Source organism: Melanotaenia boesemani, chromosome 20 (assembly GCF_017639745.1).
Source record: "Melanotaenia boesemani isolate fMelBoe1 chromosome 20, fMelBoe1.pri, whole genome shotgun sequence".
NCBI lineage: Eukaryota > Metazoa > Chordata > Actinopteri > Atheriniformes > Melanotaeniidae > Melanotaenia > Melanotaenia boesemani.
The window spans coordinates 8,698,404-8,717,578 of NC_055701.1; the positions used below are offsets into that span (position 1 = coordinate 8,698,404).

Consider the following 19,175-nt stretch of genomic DNA (forward strand, 5'->3'; position numbering starts at 1 on the left):
GGCCACAAAATTTCCCTTTAAGTTTGTTCCTGGGTTGCGGATTAAAGCCATCAAGTCTGGATCCCAGCAACACCACTCAAACATGACCAGATGGATTAACAAAGCTGGCTGATTAGTTGTCGCCATGATGTCGTGAGCTATGGTTCTCCCTCATTTTGAAAAGCAGCGTGACATATTTTTCATGTTCATTGGCATATCCCATTCCTGCATCAACTGGAGCTCCATCACATTGCAGCATCCCTCAAGAACAAAGCATGAGCTTCGAGTTCCTTCACATCCTCATTCATGTTAAAGCCTTCTCCATACACGTACTTGCTATTTTGTACTGGTTTCCAAAATGTTTAAGATCCTTAACTGTATAGCCACGCTCGAGCCATCTGCTGGCAGCTTCGCACCAACTCACGTGGCTGCCCTCTGGTGAACTGCTCCAAATGGTGCAGACAGTCCGCTTTCCCAGCCTTGTCCTCCACTACTTGCTCAAAAGCTTTGATGAATGCTTTGTATTGAAGGGATCCCCATGAGGTGTTGGGTTACATCTTGCTGGCAGAGCAGTGTCATTCTGCTGCACCAGAGCCACCAATATAATTTGCCTATGCACAGCGGTGAGCATGTCTCCAGGCTAGACTTGATGTTTATTTTGAACATGCTGTGATGTCCCCAGTATGTTTCCCTGATGCGATTCATACATGCCACTTTAGCCCACTACTGTTTCCTTTGGTTGCACATCCTTTGATGCCCATTTTGTTGAATCCTTGTTGTACGTCCTTTGATTTAACATCTTGTTCGATTCTGCTTCTTCCTTTCCAAACAGGAGTTCATTCCATCGGTGGGACCTTAAGTTTCCTTATCTGAAGCTTGTAATACATCTAACTTAGCTGTGGATGCAGCCATCTTAGCTTCCAAATCAAGTTGCTTCCTCATCTGCTCCTCCAAAGCATCCTGGGCTGTTAGCGCTGCAGCACAGGCAACAAGTGCAGCCTTTTCTGCTGCAGAGGTGGTACTTGACCTGCCACCGTAAGGCAATCCACAACATCCTTTTCATTTGTCATGTGAAACCAGTCTTTATATATAAATAAAAAACAAAACATTTGTTTTAAATCATGCATCATGTTTTTCCCTTCATATATGGGCAACCCAACAAATTTATGTATATTTCTCACAACTTGTCCGAGAGCATTTTGTACCCATTAAACCTTGTATTGTTTTCTTTGACAGATTTGTTCAGATATCTCAACCAAAAAAAAAAAAAAAAAAAAAAAAAAAAAAAAAAAAAAAAAGCCACACACAGGACGGAGTGTTGCGTTTGCTGCCGTGCTGTCATCCTGTGGTCAGGTGATCTAGCGGTCTGCTGCTCCATATTCAGCTCAGCACTGCAGTTCCAGCGTAGACACCAGCTTCGGATGTGGACCTTCTCCAAACAGGTCCAGCAGCCGTCCTTGTCCTCTCAACTCACGGCGCTCGTGCCAAAGTTGTCCACAAAGATCCAGCCATTCTGGATTTTGACTGTTAATGGAGCAAAGTCCATTACTGAGCTACCACGTGTGCTTGCCCCAGGATTAGGTTGGCATGCCTTTTCACCGTTGTCTGATTTATTGTCCACATTTCTCCTAGATGCAGGTTCAGTGACTTTTAGCTCATCATACATACAAGTGATTTTGTTCATACCAAAACAAATGCAGCCTCCATCTGGGGCCATTCCAGTCAAAAACCTTTTGCACATCTGATGACGGACCGACGTCTTCCGCTTTATACGTTACCTCCCGAGGTAATTCAGTGCCCCCCAACAGGAACAAGGTGAACTACTGTTGTGTAGTACGTTTCTCAAGCAGAAAGACACATTTTAAAGATTATCCAGGTTACAGGTCTAGAGCAGTGAATACCTTCTTCTGGTAGAAAAACTAAACGCGTAAACATTTCATTTTGGTCAAAACCACACAGAGACAAAGGTTATAGGTGCTTTCCAAAAATCAAGGACATATTCTCAGCTGCTTCATGTCTAAAAATCTTCCACGAAGGCTTAGCACTTAGTTTAAATTTCAAGGAAGCTCCTGCATCCTGTTGTCAAAAACACCCATGATCCTTTGTGAGCTGAGATTGCATGATAGCAGTTTAGTTTGGCAAGTTACGAAATGTGTCTTTAAAGATGGTCGATAATTGGATATTTCCAATAGATTCAAAATTCTAAATCAGGACCAGCATTTGTTCAGCTGATGTAACTTCATGAAAACCATTACAGCTCCTTCAAAAACCTTGTACAGTTGTCTGCTGGCAGATTCTCTGAATTTATTTAAAATACAAGTCGACTGACAAACTCAAGTTTATTTCCACAAAAAAAAAAAAAAAAAAAAAAAAAAGCTGTTGGAAATTTTATTTAATCATGTTTAGCTCAGACTAGGTGCTTTTACCTTTGACTTAGTCTCTGATGCATTTTCTCCAACTCCTGCCCGTCATCAGCTGCAGTCCAGGCTCCATCCTGCTGATCAGGAAAAATCAGTCAGGTCTGTTTTTGCCTTTTTAATCTGAACGCTCACCAACAAAATAAAGTTGAATGGGAGTTTAGTACCTACCTACCTGGAAATCAGATCCCCAACTCTGGTCTTTGAGGGCTGTCCTGCAGGTTTTAGATGTTTCTCTGCTGCAACACACCTGATTCAAATAAAATGGATCTCTAACAACTTGTCATGTTCTTCATCCTAATCTGAACCAGGTGGGTTGAAGCAGGGAAACCTCTGAAAACAGCAAACACCAGCCCTCAAGGACTTGAGCTGATGACCCCTGGTGGCTGCCACAAAATAAGGCTTCACTTCCACCAACTTCAGTGCTGGAGATGGAATTTTATACATTCTCATCTGGATTAAGTTCATTTTTCATGTCATAACATGGTTACATTTTTAAGTGAAATATTTTTTCCACATGTCTTAAGAGGACAGGTAAAAATATTTTCCATTACTCTGAGCAAGTTGGTGTCCGTGTGGAGATCACGTGACCATTTCATGAAGGCACGATGACAAAAGAAAATCTAGATTTTAGAAATGTGCTGTACCTCCACTGACTAGCCGGTGGGTGGCGGTGTTTGAGACGACTGCTGTCCGCGGTTAACGAGCAGGTAGATTCTTTAACTGGTGTCCACTTTGAGGACCAGTATGTGTGTGAAAACGTTAAATGCAAAATATTCGGTCATGTCCTGCTGCTCTGCATTGTCCTGAAAAAAAAGTCATTGAGTAAAGTTGCGGAGTTCCGCAGCACTGACTGTTAATGCGGTGACCTCCCTGCTCCAACACACCTGTCTCTATCGATGGGTCATTATCAGGCTCGTGCAGAAGCTGCCAATGATCCACTTAATTAGAAATCAGGTGTGCTGCAGCAGAGAAAGTGGCCCTCGAGAACCGGAGTTTGTACATTTTAATTTTACTCGCTGCACATTTAATTAAACCACAAAAAGTTTAATTTAAGAAACCAGTTATTTGAGTTGCCTTTACCACTTAAACGTGCAACTGAATCAAGAGACGCGTTTTACAATTTAGAAATAGTATTTTAAATAAAAGTTCACTTTAAAACGAACGTTTTAAATGAAGTTAAATGAAACGCCTTCATAAGTTAAACGTGTAGGCTTTAGATGCACGCGCAAGCACAAACACGTCAGTCGTTAAAACACGAGCTCCTCTAGCATAAACCTGAAGAAAATCAAACTTATTCCTCACCTTTGTGATTTTCGGCCTCTTCGGAGTGATGAACGGGCACAGCTCCGTCTATTAACGTCTAAACTCGCAGCGCGCGTGAGAAACACACTTTTAGCTTCTCGACGCGACTCCTTTCAACTTCGTTTGCTAAAATGAGGCGCAGCTGATCCGCGGGAACTGGTAATTGGGCTGCGCGTGCACACCTGTTCCAATTAGGAGTAACCATAGTAACCACAGAACCACCTCAGGAGAACTTACAGGGGTTTCAATGTTTTTTAAGAATTTATCTTTATTATTATTATTATTATTATTATTATTATTATTATTATTATTATTATTATTATTATTATTCGTTAATTTAGGGGGGAAACTAGAAAGAAATGACAAAAGAATAACTCAAACACATAAAATCTAGCAGCTGGAAAAAATAAATGAGAGGCTCAGAACTTGCACACAATATTATATATTCCATTTACCAATTCTATTTTATTTTCAGTGTTATGTCTATACAATAATTTCGGAATAAACGTGTATAAAATACAAATAATAAAGTTTTTTCCTCGTTTGTACACAAACACGCTGGCGCCACCTGCTGGATGGAGGCTGAACCGCCAGAACGGAACATGTGAGCTGGTGCTTTGTGTGATCGATATCAAAGAAGAAATGGCACGGATACTAAGTTAGGGGCGAATTACCGACTACATTTTCATCTAATCGGTGATCTCTGCTGTCAAAACGATATATAGAAGTGTCAATCAATAAATAAAAATACCACTGAAAATTGTACTTTTTTGCTATGCATAACATCAATACATTCAATTTTCCAGATTCAGGGTTTTTTTTCCACTATCCCATAAACATTGTACTTTAAACATTGTCACGACTTGCAACTATATTATTATTTTTACATTTTATTCATTTCTTTTCAAAGCATTTCATTGGCACAGTTGTTTATTGAATGAAGTATTTCGTTTTCAGTATTTATATATTTATTAAATTATAAATTAAACTGCTCTACATCCATTACAGTTTACGGATCACAATGGATCTACAAAATCACAAAACCTTTATTAGCTGATATCTGGAAATGAAAAATCCAGTATTTCACATTATGATTAAATTGTCACAAGCTAAGAATTACCCTTAAATTAACATACGTGTACACTTCCACATGTGTGTAGTAATCCTAACCACCTACACTGACTCACCTGATAATACATACAGAAGTCAGATTTATTAAGTAAGAAATATACAAAAGATAAAACAAGTTCTCCCCTGCCTTGGGGAGAGCTTTATGGATATAAGGTCACAGGACAGCAGAGGTGAGGACCCAAACACAGACTGATGAGACAGACGAATGTGACTACCCAGGATTTAATATCAAGGTAGCCGATGCAGACTGAACACAGGGAAACAACCATGATTTGGCACCGAGTAAGAGAAACAAAGGGGTATACATATACAGAGGATGACTAACAGGGAACAGGTGAATCAGACCTGGTGAACTAACGAGCCGGACACAGAAAACAAAGAACACGCAAGGGAATGAACAAAACTGCAAACAAAACTAAACATGACAAAACCGAGAACATAACCTATGACCATGACATATAAGGCTCCCCGTGATACTTAAGTATTATTAAATTTGTTTAGAAAAAACTAAACATGTTACTTTGCATTGTTCGTTGCTATTGCACACAGGATGATCAAATACATGTGGAACTAACAGTTTTGGTCTTTCCTACATTTCTCAGGGCACCATCCTAATGGTGGTTTTATTGTAATTAGCTCAATTTATTTCAGCCAGTGTTTAAAATAAAGAAGCACTGTTAGGCGTCCATTCACACACAAACATCCAACAGAATGAAAGATGAAATCACAACAAAAGTAATCATCTATTCTACCGTGTTTTTCTTCCTCTAACTTTAAGCCAACAATAATAATAATAAAAAATTCCTATTAAGTCCTATGTGCTGAATTAATTTCATTAAGGTAAATTCTCCCCGGAGCATTAAAAGCACTGCTAGGTATGTGGCATAATGGAGTCAATAAAGAAGATTTATCCTGTTAACAGTTATTGGCAGAGGTTGGTCACCACCATGCACCTCTGGAGGAACATCAGTGTGCTCCTCAGGTGTCTCAGGTATGCCAGCTTGAAGACGAACTATGTGCAGAAGGCAGGTGATCCCTTCCTCAACATCATCCGCTTTCACAGTGTTTGGAGCTGTTTTGGTGAAGGCCATTTTCCAGTCTTGACCAGTCATGGGAATAGTTGGGTGTAGAGATGTAAGGAGACGCTACAATCACATGGAACAAACAAAATGAACCACATTAAAGTTTTTCTGTTAACTGTAAATAAACTATTGAGCATCTTGTCAAATCTAGTTAAAATGATAAAAATATTGTGTATCCTTTCAACTATTTCTGCTTTAATTGCACAATATGCACCTTTTAATTCCTGGTAACTCTTTGGCGAGAGCCTCCTCTCTTGCCTCAAGGTACAACTGGTATGGCAGAGATTTCTCTCGAGGCAGGCGAAGCACGTTTTGGCAAAATGCAGATGCAGTCAAATCTTTGTCACTTCTTTCCCAAAGCTGAATGTATTCGCTCCACTTCATCACAAACCTGCAACTGAAAAATTATCAAACTGTCTTCAGTTTTACAATAATTGCAAATGTATCCTCAACTAATCTGTGGTTCAGTACAGCCGAAGAAAGTTTGTAGAAATGGTTTTAGTAGAAATTGGCCTAGCAGCTTACTATTTAGACTAAATTCAGTTTTGAAAATATTTTCTGCAAACCTCAAATAAGCTACACGTCAAAGAAAGGCACAGAAAAATAAAATGCTAAAATACTGGCTCTCTAATTGTTGAAACTTCATTTACAACATCAATGACTGAAAGTGAAAACAAAGTTTCAGTAGTAAGACAAAAGGAAAGGAGCAAAAACAGCTTAGGCCGTGTCCACATGGGGACGAGTTTAAGTGTAGCCATAAAAAATGTTCAGTGTTTGGAAATTTTGCCCTCATAGAAGCAGCATTTTGGAAGCTTGCAAAAGGGAGCTTTAACACTGTTAAAAACACAGTGAATTAATCCATAGTTTTGTTTCGGCGTCCTGAGTTGATGTCTGTAGGAGCCATTTTTAAGTATCTGTATATATCTTGTTTGGCCACCAAGTGGCAGCATTGTATAGTCTTTTGCAGGCTGCGATTTGCAGGTGGGGGTGGTGGGGTGAATGGTGGACCAAATGTTGCCTCCTTCCCGGCCTGCAAATTTGCAGAGATGTGATTGAAGCTGCTACTGATCCACCAACCACAAAGCAGAAAAAAACAGCTGACATGCTTCATCAGAGCAGACTGTTTTTGTAGCGACCTACAGGCTTCCCAATTAAAAATAACATTTTTGACAGCACATTGTGGTAAGCTTTGCCAGATTTTAAATTTATATAGGGACTTTTTAAAATATTTTATTTGTATTTGGCACAAATTTAAGTTCAGTATAATGAGCATATTCTGCTAATGCAGGAGTTCAGTTCTAGTTTTAAAGAGAGACATAGCTGTTGTGGTTATATAACCTGGGTTAAGCTAATTTACAGGAGAAACAACCATTTTTAGCCTGTTATACCGTTGGTTCGCTGTTGTGTTAATTTTTCTCAAAATGATCAAAATGTTGCTCAAAATTGTCAAAATAAAAAGAAGCATGGTTAAGAAAAACAAACTGCTTTATTAGTGTCATCATGTTTATATCCATTGAGAGTGTATCAGTCATTGCTTAGTAAGGCCTATTAGATTACACAGCTTTGATCATGAAGACAATGGTGTATGCTTACTTCTGTATGCTTAAATGAAATTAAAATATCCAATATTTTCCAATCAAAGTGCTTAATTGTGCAAATTAGGGCAAATTATGACATGTAAAACAATCCAAAGACTTCTAGGCATTTTAAGAAAACAATTTTACAAAATGCAGAAAGATGTGCAAGCTCAAACTCCACTGGGTTACAGCTATCAAGATTTTATTTTTTATTTTTTGACATGAAGCCTTTTGCTTGCATTCAGTTACTGGGGGAAAAATCAACGTTTGCCTAAGAAACTAATCCAGAAAACAAAGTTTAAAAAGAAAAAAAAAAACATGGTTTCTGGTCCATCCATTTACAGACTAGTCAGCAACTTGTATGAAAGAATGCACAAGTTTGTAATGACTGAGAAATCAATGTAACCTTAATAAGCAAAACAACAAATCTCTCTGAGCTTACTCAAGTCAAACATTACAATGCATTTTCTGCATCAATTCCAGACAAAAGTGTATAATGATTAGATGAACACCTGCAGCTTCTTCACAGAGATTCTGCTCATGACAGGAGAGAAAAGAAGAAAAAGAAACCTGCAGGAATTATACTGAATAAACAGGAACAGATGAGGGAAAAACAATAAAACAAACCACTTCAAATATATAAAAATTTAAGTTTTCTCACATGCATGAAACACTGAAGTGCTTTTTCAACTTTAATTACATGAAAACCTCTTAAAACATGGATTATATCTATAAAAGGGCACATGCAGAATTTAAAGAAAAACACAAGATATTATTCAAAGTGCATGCAGCCAACACGACCAAAGACAAAAAAAGTGTAAATACTGACAGAAAGTATAAGATTATTTAAATGCTTCAATTAAGTTGAGAATGTTTGGTCCATTCGCACACGCAGTCTTAAGGAAATGGACTTCGTTCAAATATTTTTGGGACGTTGCAGAAGCGCTTGTGTGAAATTAAATTCTTAGCCCGCCATTCACCGAGAGTCATCGAAGGGATCTCGTTGCAGAACCGTTTTTGGTAGTTTCTGGAAGTAAGCACAGGTTCAGAGCCACTTAATTTATGCTGTTTGGACTCATCTGCTTCAGGACTGCTTTAAAAATGACATAGTCCATATTATTTCCAAAGAATTCAACACAAATGGCGTACCTGCATGTAAGATCAGAAGGATGCCGCCAGTGAGCTCCATTAGAGCCCCTCTGCTCAGACACATGGGTCATCAGGTCCTGAAGTTCTGACACGAATCCTTGAGATCACAAAAATAATAATTTTAAAATGAGTGATGACACTTGTTATAAAAACAGTAGGATTTTAGACCACAGCAAGATTTGAGGACAGTTCTTTCAAATATCAGCTTCAACTAAATTCCACATCCTGTAAGAGCTCTGGTTTCTGGTCAAGACACTTCTATTGGGTAAAAACTAATAAAGAAACTTGCACTGCCTTCTGAGGACGACAGGTGGCTAAATTAATTCATTTGAAACCAGCCTGATTCACATTGCTTTTTTATTTTCACAGCTTTGAGCAGATCAGGTAGAAAACTCAGTCCATATTTCCTGCTGAGGAAATAAGCCAGTTAAACCCTGGAGTTTATGGAGGGGTGGTTCGCCTGAACAGACTTACACAAATAAAATCAATAATAACTCTACAATTCTCAGGTCATTATTAGGGCTGGGTAATTAATCGAATTTCAATCTCAATTACGATGGGTTTTTTAACGATCATAAAAATGATCCGATTTTTTGCTCCTTCGCAGTTTCCTCTTGTGCTGTTTTCAGTTGCAAATCTGCTGCAGCCTCCTCCCACAGCCCGACCGCTTTGCTTTTATTCAACCTGAGTTGCCATCACCTCTCAAGTCAAAGTGATGAGTCGTGACTAAATAACCCACCAGCTCCCAGGAACACAAAGAGATAACAAAAGTTATAAACAAACATAACTTCTTTGGGGTTTTTTTTTTTTTAGCCAAAGACCAGTACTCAGTTAACACAGTAAACCTGGGATTTAAGAACCTCATCAACACTTTGAACAAACGGCATTACTGCCATGTCGTCACCATTTTAGTCGAGTGTCTCTCCTGCCCTGTGTGATGAGTGTGGTGAGGTTGTTGTGAAGGACGTGGCTACAGTCCAATGTTTCACTACTGCTACGAAGCTGTGGTCAAGCCGCACCATAGAGCCGTATAAAAATGTCACGCTACATTTTACTGACGTGGATTTCAACGGGAAAACGAAATGTCCAAAGACATAGTTGTTGGTCTGAGACAAAAAATAGCTACTGGGGCCTGGGTGAAAAAAAACTAAATGAGAATATCACACAGCTCATAGATTTTAAGAAGGTTTCAGTGTGGACAGTACCAGGCCACAATGTGCCACACAGTTATTTTACTTTTTGGGGGGAAATCTGGCTACAAAATACAGTGTGCATACCTAAAATTATATCGCAATATTTTTCTAAAATATCTTGATAACGATATAGACAAAATTGATGTCTTTGGCCAAACAAGAAGTAACAACCTTGGGTCTGCTTAGAAGATGCATTATAATATCCAAGGAATTTAAAATCTGAAATCACCCTTTTATCTACCATTATTTAGTAACAGCAATGATCTGTAGCTTCAACTGAAATATGCTTCTCCTCTGGGTGATTTCTTTGCTTTACTAAATTTGGAAAACCTGGTGATGAACATGGAAATTTATTCAGATCAGTAAATATGTTCTTCTGAACTTCTGAAACGTAGAGAGGAGGGCCAATATGCTGCACCAACTGTCTTGTTGTAGACAATGTCCTGCAGCAACACACCTGATCCACATCACACCTGACCTGACCCTGTTTTCAAGTTCTGCACAAGCCTGTGATGACCCATTAAAAATTTGACTCAAGTGTATTTTAGCAAAAATGTAAAATATGTCAAATCTGCAGGACAGTGACTCAACAGGTCCACAGTTGGTCACTAGTGCGTCAAAAAGATAGACATTTTTAAAGGGCTTAAAATACCGGAGATGAGTACAAAAAAAAATTTAATTTAAAACTTTTTTTAAAAATTGAATAAAAAAAAAAACTCAATATTTTAATTAATTTAGATCCAATACTAGCAGGTCCAATAAATAATACTTACATTCCCAAATCAGCAACAGCTGGATTTTTCCAATGAACAGACGCAGTAAAACCATGTTGTTTACAGTGGGTCTGGTCTCAGTTTACAGTCATCATGGCAAAGTCAACCGTTATTGGGACTGTTCATAAGTGTCTCATTCTTCTTTCTAACGGAGGAGTAGAGCCAATCTGACGAGTTAACATTATTTTAGTACAAAAGCAGTAACAGGCGAACGTTTATGCAGCTGGGGCTCTAAGCTCGTTGCTAACGTAGATGCTAACCTTAGCTTCATATTACAGTGAAAACCTCTCCAGGTGTATTTTAAGGTGGATGAAGGTGGATCCAGCCATAGACGTGGTGGTTTGCTGGGCTTATAGTGGTCCCTGTTTATTAAGTTTTTAATACCCAAAAGTTACAGCGGTGCTGAAGCTGCATTCACCCGTGCTGTTTGTCATTGTTTTGATTGAGTGCGGGTGCATTGTGGACACGGCTGTGTGACGTTGCGTTTAGAAAAATGAAAGCAGATAACACAGCCAATAGATATGAGATCAGACAGAGATAAGTCTCCTAAAACACCCCAAAAAATAAAATAAAAATAAATAAATAAATATAGCGACAGAGTCCTAAGTTGGAAGCATTGAGGTGCAATGGCGGCAGGTCTACTTCTGGTATTTGCCCGGATTCACCATCAGAAGTGCGCTGTCTTTAGAAACATATGAATCACAGCTTGTTGTTTGTTGTTTTTTCTCGTTTAAAGCCAAAATCAACATTCTATATACTGTACAACCACACTCTGCTTTGCTCTCCCATGTTTACTTGTTCACTTGATCAGCTGAGCTCCAAAGAGCAACACTGTCCTGTGTTAAACGATGTCATCGGCCTGGAAACGTGTGATCGTGTGATATCACAATATTACACTTCTATCGGTGTCAAAAACTAGACCGGTATCACTGCGAATGATATATTGCCCACCCCTAGTGAATACAGTTCACAATTTGGCCTTGGCATTTAGCCACTATATCCTCAGTTTCTATCACTGTGCAGTGTATGATCAACCAGTATAAAATCAGTCATAGTTAGCATTAGCATCACAGCTAGCATCAGAACTGGATATAACTACATCTCTGTTTCCTTGAGAGTTTCTAAGAGGGTGTAAGACAGTGTTCAATAGCTCGTGAGATGTAGAATGTCAACAAACTTTATTTACACTCCCAAGACCTGTGAGAAATCAACAAGATGGCCATGAATGGCAGCAACGCTGGCGCATGATCCAGTTTCACTACTATGGACGAGTAGTATGAACGTCTTTGTCCACCTCATGCCTCCAGGGTCGGCATCGCTGGTGTATGAATGTGAATGAATGTTTGGTGAAGGTTGGAGAGGCCATAGGTGCGGATTGGCTGCCATGTTTCCATCAGTCTACGCCAGAGCAGCTGTAGCTACAGGTAGCTACCATCAGCAAATATGAATGAGGAGTGAATGAATAATGGATACCATATAAAGCGCTTTGTGTGCCTTGAAAAGCACTATATAAATGCCACTGCAAAGGCTCCCCTCTGAGCTTAGGTCACGTCCTCAGCACCATAAAGAGCAGCTGGTCAGCTGGCCTGAGCGACTATGTGTACCTGTTAAAATAAGTTTAGCAGCGTTTTGCACAGCGTTTTTCGGGATAAACACAACTGAGAAAGACCAACATAAAGTGAGTTGCAGTAATCGAGCCGTGTTGTGATGAAAGCATGGATCAATGTCTCAAAATATTTATACAAAAAGGATATGTTTGATTTTGGCTAGTTGTTCTATTCGCTGAAAAAGCTGCTTTTTACTACTGCACTAACCTGCCTGTCTAAATTCAAAGCACTGCTACCGTGAGTCTCTACCAATCACAAACTCTTGTTTCAAACTAACAACTGATCTGTTCTTCTGTCACTGTGGTATTTCTCATCTCTAACACATAATGCTAACAAACAACAGCTAGCCGCCTGACTTTGGTACTAAAATGTTCCCTCAGACACTCAAGTTTGACATAGAAACCTGAATAACGAGCCAATCGAGCAAAATAGAAACAATTTGAAAATATGGCGGCACAAGTACAAAGCAAATCACATTTCTACAGAGTAGGCTTTTTAAGGCTTATGAACTGTATAACTTTAGTTAAGTTTACATTATGATAGCATTAAACTCAAACAGGTGTTGGCCCACATATTAAAGGAAAAAAAGAAGATAAAAAGTCTCCAGTTCAAACCAGTAATTTTTTTGTTTACAGTATTTAACATACATAGATTTACTCAGAGTTTTTTATCTTATCTTTATCTTCTATCTAGTTTTTTAAAGTTGTTTAGTTTTTATTTTATAATCTTTTATGGCATTCAGTGTGGACGGCAAAGTAAGAATTTCATTGTTCAGGGAAACTTGTTTCCATTCTGTGAGAATAAACACTTTGAATCTGGAGTAAAAGACATGTATGAACTACAGATGCTAAAGGCTTAATGACATAAAACAAACAGCTGTGTTATTATGGGCACATCCCTCATAAACACTGGTTTCCTACCTTGAGTCGTATTCTGATTTTCAGTCATGTGACTGGTGACAGAAGCCACGTATTGTCTTTTTTGACGTTCCCATTCTGTCTTATTTTTCCAGATGTTGGATCTGAAAAAGATTTACAGAAAAATACATTTAGCTAGACCTAAACACAACATGCCACAGCCAATATTCTATGAATATAATAAAGGGAAAACCTTTACATTAATTCTTCTTAAAGTAAGAGAAGTAGAAATCTAAAACACACAGATAGTCACCCAAGTCTTTCATAATGTGTTTGATGGTCACACAGCACCCTCTAGAGGTAACAGTGGCCTTTACAGTACCTTTGACTCTTCACATTTTTGGCACTTTGGACAGTTTGGTCCCTGTTTTGGTATGCCTTCAGCTCTAGAGTTGGTTTGCTAATTGCAGGACGACCAGGAATCTCCACTTTGGATTTTACCTTGAAAAAAGTTTATTTGTATGAATACACTCAATGCACACTACGGCACAATATGAAATATGAGCTCAGTTTCCTGAGAAGACAGAAGAGCTGAAACAACTTACCTGTACCTGCAGAGGCAAAGAGTCTTCATATGTTGTCTCCAAAGTGGAGTGACCTGGACTGTATGTATTACAGACATAATCAGGCTCCGTGACAACTTCCGATGCCTGCATCTTGGGCTCCAGTCCAGGACTGGGCTGACATACAGATGACTCAAATAGTGGTGCGCCAATATTCCACATCCCTTCCTCCTCATCGCCCCCCTCCAAACACCTCACAGAAGAGTTTGCTGGCTTCAGCAGTAGCCCACTGTTATTCAAGCCATCATTTAAGAAAGAAGCCTGCTGACCACTTATAGTAACTTGTTCATGATGCTGTGGCTCTGGTGAACTTTCACTATGACGTTCCTCCTTTTGGTCATGAGATGTGGAAACGTACCCTTTGTCATCCTCTACATCTACAAGGGCAGGTTTAGCTTCTTTATGTCCTTCTTTTGCTATTTGGCTCAGTGGGTTTATGCTCAAGATGTCATCAATATCATCATCAAAAGTAGATGAAAGCCTAGGAAGGATCTTCTTTCTCTTACAGCTGTGCTCAGTCTCAACCTCATCTGTTGGATATGATAAGCTCCCAGATTCTATATGCTCCAAGTCTAGCCGAGTACTCACACTTTCCTTTGTTTCAACTTTACAGGTTTGTGTATTTTCACTCAGTGCAGGATAAGAAGGTATAAAAGGGGACATTGAATCTTGTCTCCCTAAAGGGCTGGAGTAGTCCATGAAACAACCAAAGTCTGGGGACACTGGGATACAGGGCTTTTTGCTTCCGGAGCAATAATTGGGGCTGGAATCATCCAGTTTCCTTTTTTTTGCAGAATCATTGGGTATTTCAATTTTAAAATTAATAAATGAGCTAGAAATTTGCTTTTGTGGACGCACACTTGACTCCTGGTCACATTTGACCATCCGTGGAGATACGGGAACAGGATCCAAGTTTTCAGTTTTTTGTAGACTGAGTCTAGCAAATACTGTGTTTGAAGGAGACTTTCTATCCATGTCTGTTGGAAAAAAAAAGAAAATGCATCCCATTACTATACCTCAGCAGCAAAAAATATATGTGAATAATGAAACTAAGGATAAAGAATAACAGATGTACATGATTATCAGGTCTATGGTCTATGTCCTCTTTTCCGATGACCCTACTCTTATGTGACTCAGAGACAGATCTTGGCATACACACACAACTAGTTTCCAGTGTTGCCAGATTAGCAACTAATATATTTGCAGCTAATGCTAAGAACGCAGGCACTGCCACGTTCTACAACAGGAAGAGATGTCAACACGCACGTGAACTTTTAAATAAATCCGACACGGTCATTTAAAGTCACATTTTCTCTTGAACAGTTTCACACTTCGTCCTCATAAAAAAAGAAAACAGTTTGATGCCATTTATCTGATTTACATGACACCATGTCATAGCTGATTCGTCCCAGATCACTGATGTTGTCAAGTAAATGGACTCAGTGTTTTAAAAATAGACAATTAGCTTTAAATGAGTCAATATCGAATCAGATTTAATGGAAATTGAATCGAAATAGGCTGTTGTGAATCGAATCTGGATGCTTTACGCTGCTTCTGTGTCTGATTCGCTGTCTGGTCTTATCTGAACTGCTGAGCTTGAAGTGTTCTGGAAACGTGCTCGTCAAAAATAGACCCAGCACGTATGTTTAGTGGAGAGCCGGAGTCCTAAAGCAGTATAGAAAATGAATGAATGAATGAATGAATGAACGATTTGGATTTTTTGTTTACAGTATTTAACATACAGACAAAAAAGAAAAAAAACTTTTATGATTCCCATTCTATTCAAATAAATGAGGATTTTGGAATTTCTGTTCCCCCCAAACACGTATGGGGTACCAATGTTAAGTTTCAATAAATAGTGTGTTGAGTTACATGTTGTTTACTTGACAGTGTCATGTCAGACATAGTGTGATGTTGCTGAGTCACATACACTTTGCAGTTCTTCTCTACACAGTATTGATTAGTCAATCCCATGTACCTCAACTGTTCCAGACAGACAGAGCATACCTGTCTCACTTTCATTTCATGCCGCATGATTCCACATTTTATCCTGATCACTGAGTCAGTATAGTCGTATCACAGGTCTGGAAGATCATTTCTTTTAAAACATTCATTATATAGTTTAGAGGTCGAAGGGTGGTGGACAGGACAACGGGTCATTTATTGGCACCGACAAAAACAGACAACAATTTTTAAAACTGAGACAAAGTTGCATTGAGTTTCCAGTCTCCGATTTACAGGAGACAAAAGGTTTCATTCATAACAGATTAAAAATAATAATAATAATAATAAACACTGTCCACACTATCTTCCAAAAAATAGTTAAAAAAATGCTAAATCAGCGGACCAATTCTGATTATTCAAATATATTTTCAGCTATAAACAAAGGAACCGCAAGCTTGTCAATCTGCAGCAATCGTAATGTGGTATACATCAACCGGAGAAGATAGCACTGCTAGTATTGATGCTGTTGCAAATGAAAATGTAATTGGATACTTGTACTTATATCAAGTGAAACATCAGGACACAGCAAGAACTGCTGTGAACTTGTCAGCTTATGTGAGAGAAAATTAAGACCAATTATGTTTGAGGTTATCTACCTGATTGCAATCAGCAAGTGCTTCCCCTCTAGTTATCAGTTTATTTTCAGAAGAAATGATTCAGACCCTCCCCAGCCCACAAAAAACCCTAACACTACTACATCAACACTCCAAGTGCAATTTGCCAAAGTATTTGTTTTATAACTTGAACATATGTATGCAACAAATAACGATGCCATCAACATGAGCAACCCCAGAAACAAAACACAACAGAACGCGTGATCTGTTCGCTGCACCCCAACATGTTGGGTATCTACAATTTTAGATGATATCAAGCATAATCTTGTCTTGGCCAACCACCTCATGTCAGTCTCAAAACAAACAAAAAGCCAACCTTTGCATTTCAAAGCTAGCGAATCAGATTGCATGTTTCTCACACAGTACGTCACCAAATCCCAAAACTAGTCCTACTAAAAGCAGGTTATTTTTATTTCCTTACCATTTCGGGGGCATTTTCAGTCTATGTACACTATTCCTTGACCAAAAATCACAGCAAACTCGTCCATAGGAGTGAAACTGCGTCACGCACCAGCGTTTTATTTGCTACAATTCACGGCCATCTTGTTGGTTTCTCGCAGGTCTTGGGAGAGTAAATAAACTTTGTTGACATTCTACATCTTGCGAGCTTTCGAATGATATCTTACACTTGAACGAGACTTTATCTGTCAGGTATACATATCTTTGAGCGTAAACACAGGAGCATCCCCACTATATAAGATCTTTGATACACAGTGACGCTCACACAAAGTGAATATAGGACGGAGATGATTTCTTTCATCAGTTTAGAGATCTTACTCATCTACAACAAAGGCTAAACATGAACAGCATGTCCACGAGACCTCAAAAAACTAAATACACCCTCTTAGAAGCTCTCAAGGAAACTCAGATGTAGTTATATCCAGTTCTAAAGCTTGCAGCACTGCTAATGCTAATATGACTGATTTTACACCTACTGATTATACACTTTGGTAGAAACTAGAATAGAAATAGAATAGAAATACTTTATTAATCCCTTCGGAGAGTCCTCAGGGAAATTTGGGAGTCCTCAGGGAAAAAACTGAGGATATCGTGGTTAAATGCCAAGGCCAAATTGTGAATTGTACGCACACATCCAGATTCCCTTCCAAGAAGTAAAATACCTATGTGGTACACTTTGGCAATTTGGGTATCAACGTGGCCAAACATAGTTTTTATCCCAATTTGCTCAGGCATATGAACTTTAACAATGCTTCTGACGCTGGGATTATATTCTGTGAGGTCTTAGCTATACATTGAAACCAAGATTATGTATATTTGAGAATTGTAAAGTTATTGTTGATTTAATTTGGGTAAGTCTGTTCAGGCCAGCCCCACCTCCAAAACCCTAGGATTTAACAGGCTTATTTTCAACCAGGAATTAATAGAAATATTATAAAAAACTACAACAGCATGAAGCACAATCACCACAAGTGGAGATGAACTAATATCTCTAATACATATGCAATAAGCTATAATAATGTCTGGTAACAGGTCTACTGAGAAAGGTTAAGTAAGAGTAAAATTCAATAAAGTCTACCACAATGAAAATGAGGAGTCCTCATGTACTAAATGTAAGGGTCATATTCAATTTTTTCATTAAAGAAACAGCATTTATAAAAGGTTTTAGCACTAATGTGGCTATTCACAATTCACACAGGTGTTCACAGGTGTTTCTTTGAACAGAAAATGCCAGTCTTGTAATCTAACTAGATCAGAAATCTTTCACATAACAAAACAGAAAAAAACACTAAAATCTATAAATATATCCATTAGTCAAACACTGGAATATATATTTTACTCACTTTGAATTGAATGGGCCATGTTCAGCTCCTCTGATCCAGTAAAATCACTCCTCAGTGTTGTCAAAATACCATCTGAAAGGAAATATAATTGTAGAGAAGTGTTATCCCCATCTGATCTAGTTTACTTGTAAATGAGAGTGTCTTTACTTATTCCTAAAGGGGTTAAATATAATACAGAGATACACTTCACGGGAATGTTATCCTTCAAAAGTTAACATGGAAACTACTTAATTTCACAACCCCCTTTCCCTAGCAGCTGGGGGTTTGTAACACATGCAATGACCAGACATAGCAATATACACTGTGCTAGAAAAAAATAACTGAAAATGACATGTCAAAACTATTGAAAGGTTTATAAAGTGATAGCATTTAACTTTTTATGTGGTGTTTCTTTGTCGCGTCTTTGGCGACATGACATCAAAAGAATCTTGAATTTGAAACAAAACACGTTATAATCAGATTAACTTTTATTCGGGCATTAAAAGAACACTACACACTACTACTAAATCTAAATAAGCGCTTCTTTTAAAATAAAACGCAGTTGTCGCGCGGTTATTAGCTTACCGTTTTGCTAATTTCCCTCCATGTGGCAGTTTACAGCTAACGCTAGCAAAAGTGTTTGGTCGCGGACAAAGTTAAGATACATTATGAATTTCAAAACATAACAAAGTACAAACCCCACATTATTTTACGCTACTTTTATAACAGTGGTCGTAAATAAATTTATATAATCTGAACTCATGGTGTTGCTTCCAAAATTCTGTTAACTTTATCAGACTCTTACAAGCCAAAAACGGAAGCAGAAACTTATATTAAAATTCTAAAAACTCAAACTCTAAAAACAGTCACAAATGCAATATTCAGTTCTCTTTTGTACATAGACTTGCCGTATCTCTTTCAGCGGGATAAGTTGTCTCGGTCAAGCGCACAGCAGCGTAAAACAAGAACGAGCACGCACAGGTCGTTGACGTGGAGGCGGGGTTAGGGCGAGGCTTGTTCAAGTTCAGAGGTTACGTAGCGTCGTTATAGTGACCTCTGAATTTATTTATTTATGCATGGAAA

At 38.5% G+C, this 19,175-nt stretch overlaps 2 protein-coding genes across 3 annotated transcripts in view; both read right to left on the bottom strand.

Annotated features, from left to right (window-relative positions):
- Window positions 1–8,388: 8,388 nt before the first annotated feature.
- LOC121631004 lies at window positions 8,389–19,102 on the bottom strand. Of its 2 annotated transcripts, none has more exons than XM_041971598.1 (7): window positions 19,001–19,102; window positions 18,114–18,185; window positions 13,676–14,670; window positions 13,453–13,571; window positions 13,134–13,234; window positions 8,641–8,737; window positions 8,389–8,518 (listed from the first exon to the last, which is right to left on the bottom strand). In XM_041971598.1, exons 2-7 carry the CDS (start codon window positions 18,130–18,132, stop codon window positions 8,389–8,391), a joined length of 1,461 nt encoding a protein of 486 aa, XP_041827532.1. In that variant the 5' UTR covers window positions 18,133–18,185; window positions 19,001–19,102. The 2 variants fall into 2 exon arrangements, with proteins under 2 accessions (XP_041827532.1, XP_041827533.1); XM_041971599.1 differs by lacking the exon at window positions 19,001–19,102 and adding an exon at window positions 18,678–18,956.
- Window positions 12,448–19,175, bottom strand: part of ldlrap1b (low density lipoprotein receptor adaptor protein 1b) — a 47,211-nt gene continuing 40,483 nt past the window's right edge. Inside the window, exon 10 of the transcript XR_006008651.1 lies at window positions 12,448–12,458. The gene's annotated coding sequence lies outside the window, so the exon portion shown is untranslated. The remainder of the gene's footprint in view (window positions 12,459–19,175) is intronic.

Bases quoted from the DNA above. Each gene is read 5' to 3' on its own strand.
- LOC121631004 (XM_041971598.1), bottom strand. The intron at 8,738-13,133 runs GTAGGAAACCAG...TGTGATCTCAAG, and splicing joins AAATCAGAATACGACTCAAG to GATTCGTGTCAGAACTTCAG. The intron at 8,519-8,640 runs GTACGCCATTTG...GCTTACTTCCAG, and splicing joins CCTTCTGATCTTACATGCAG to AAACTACCAAAAACGGTTCT.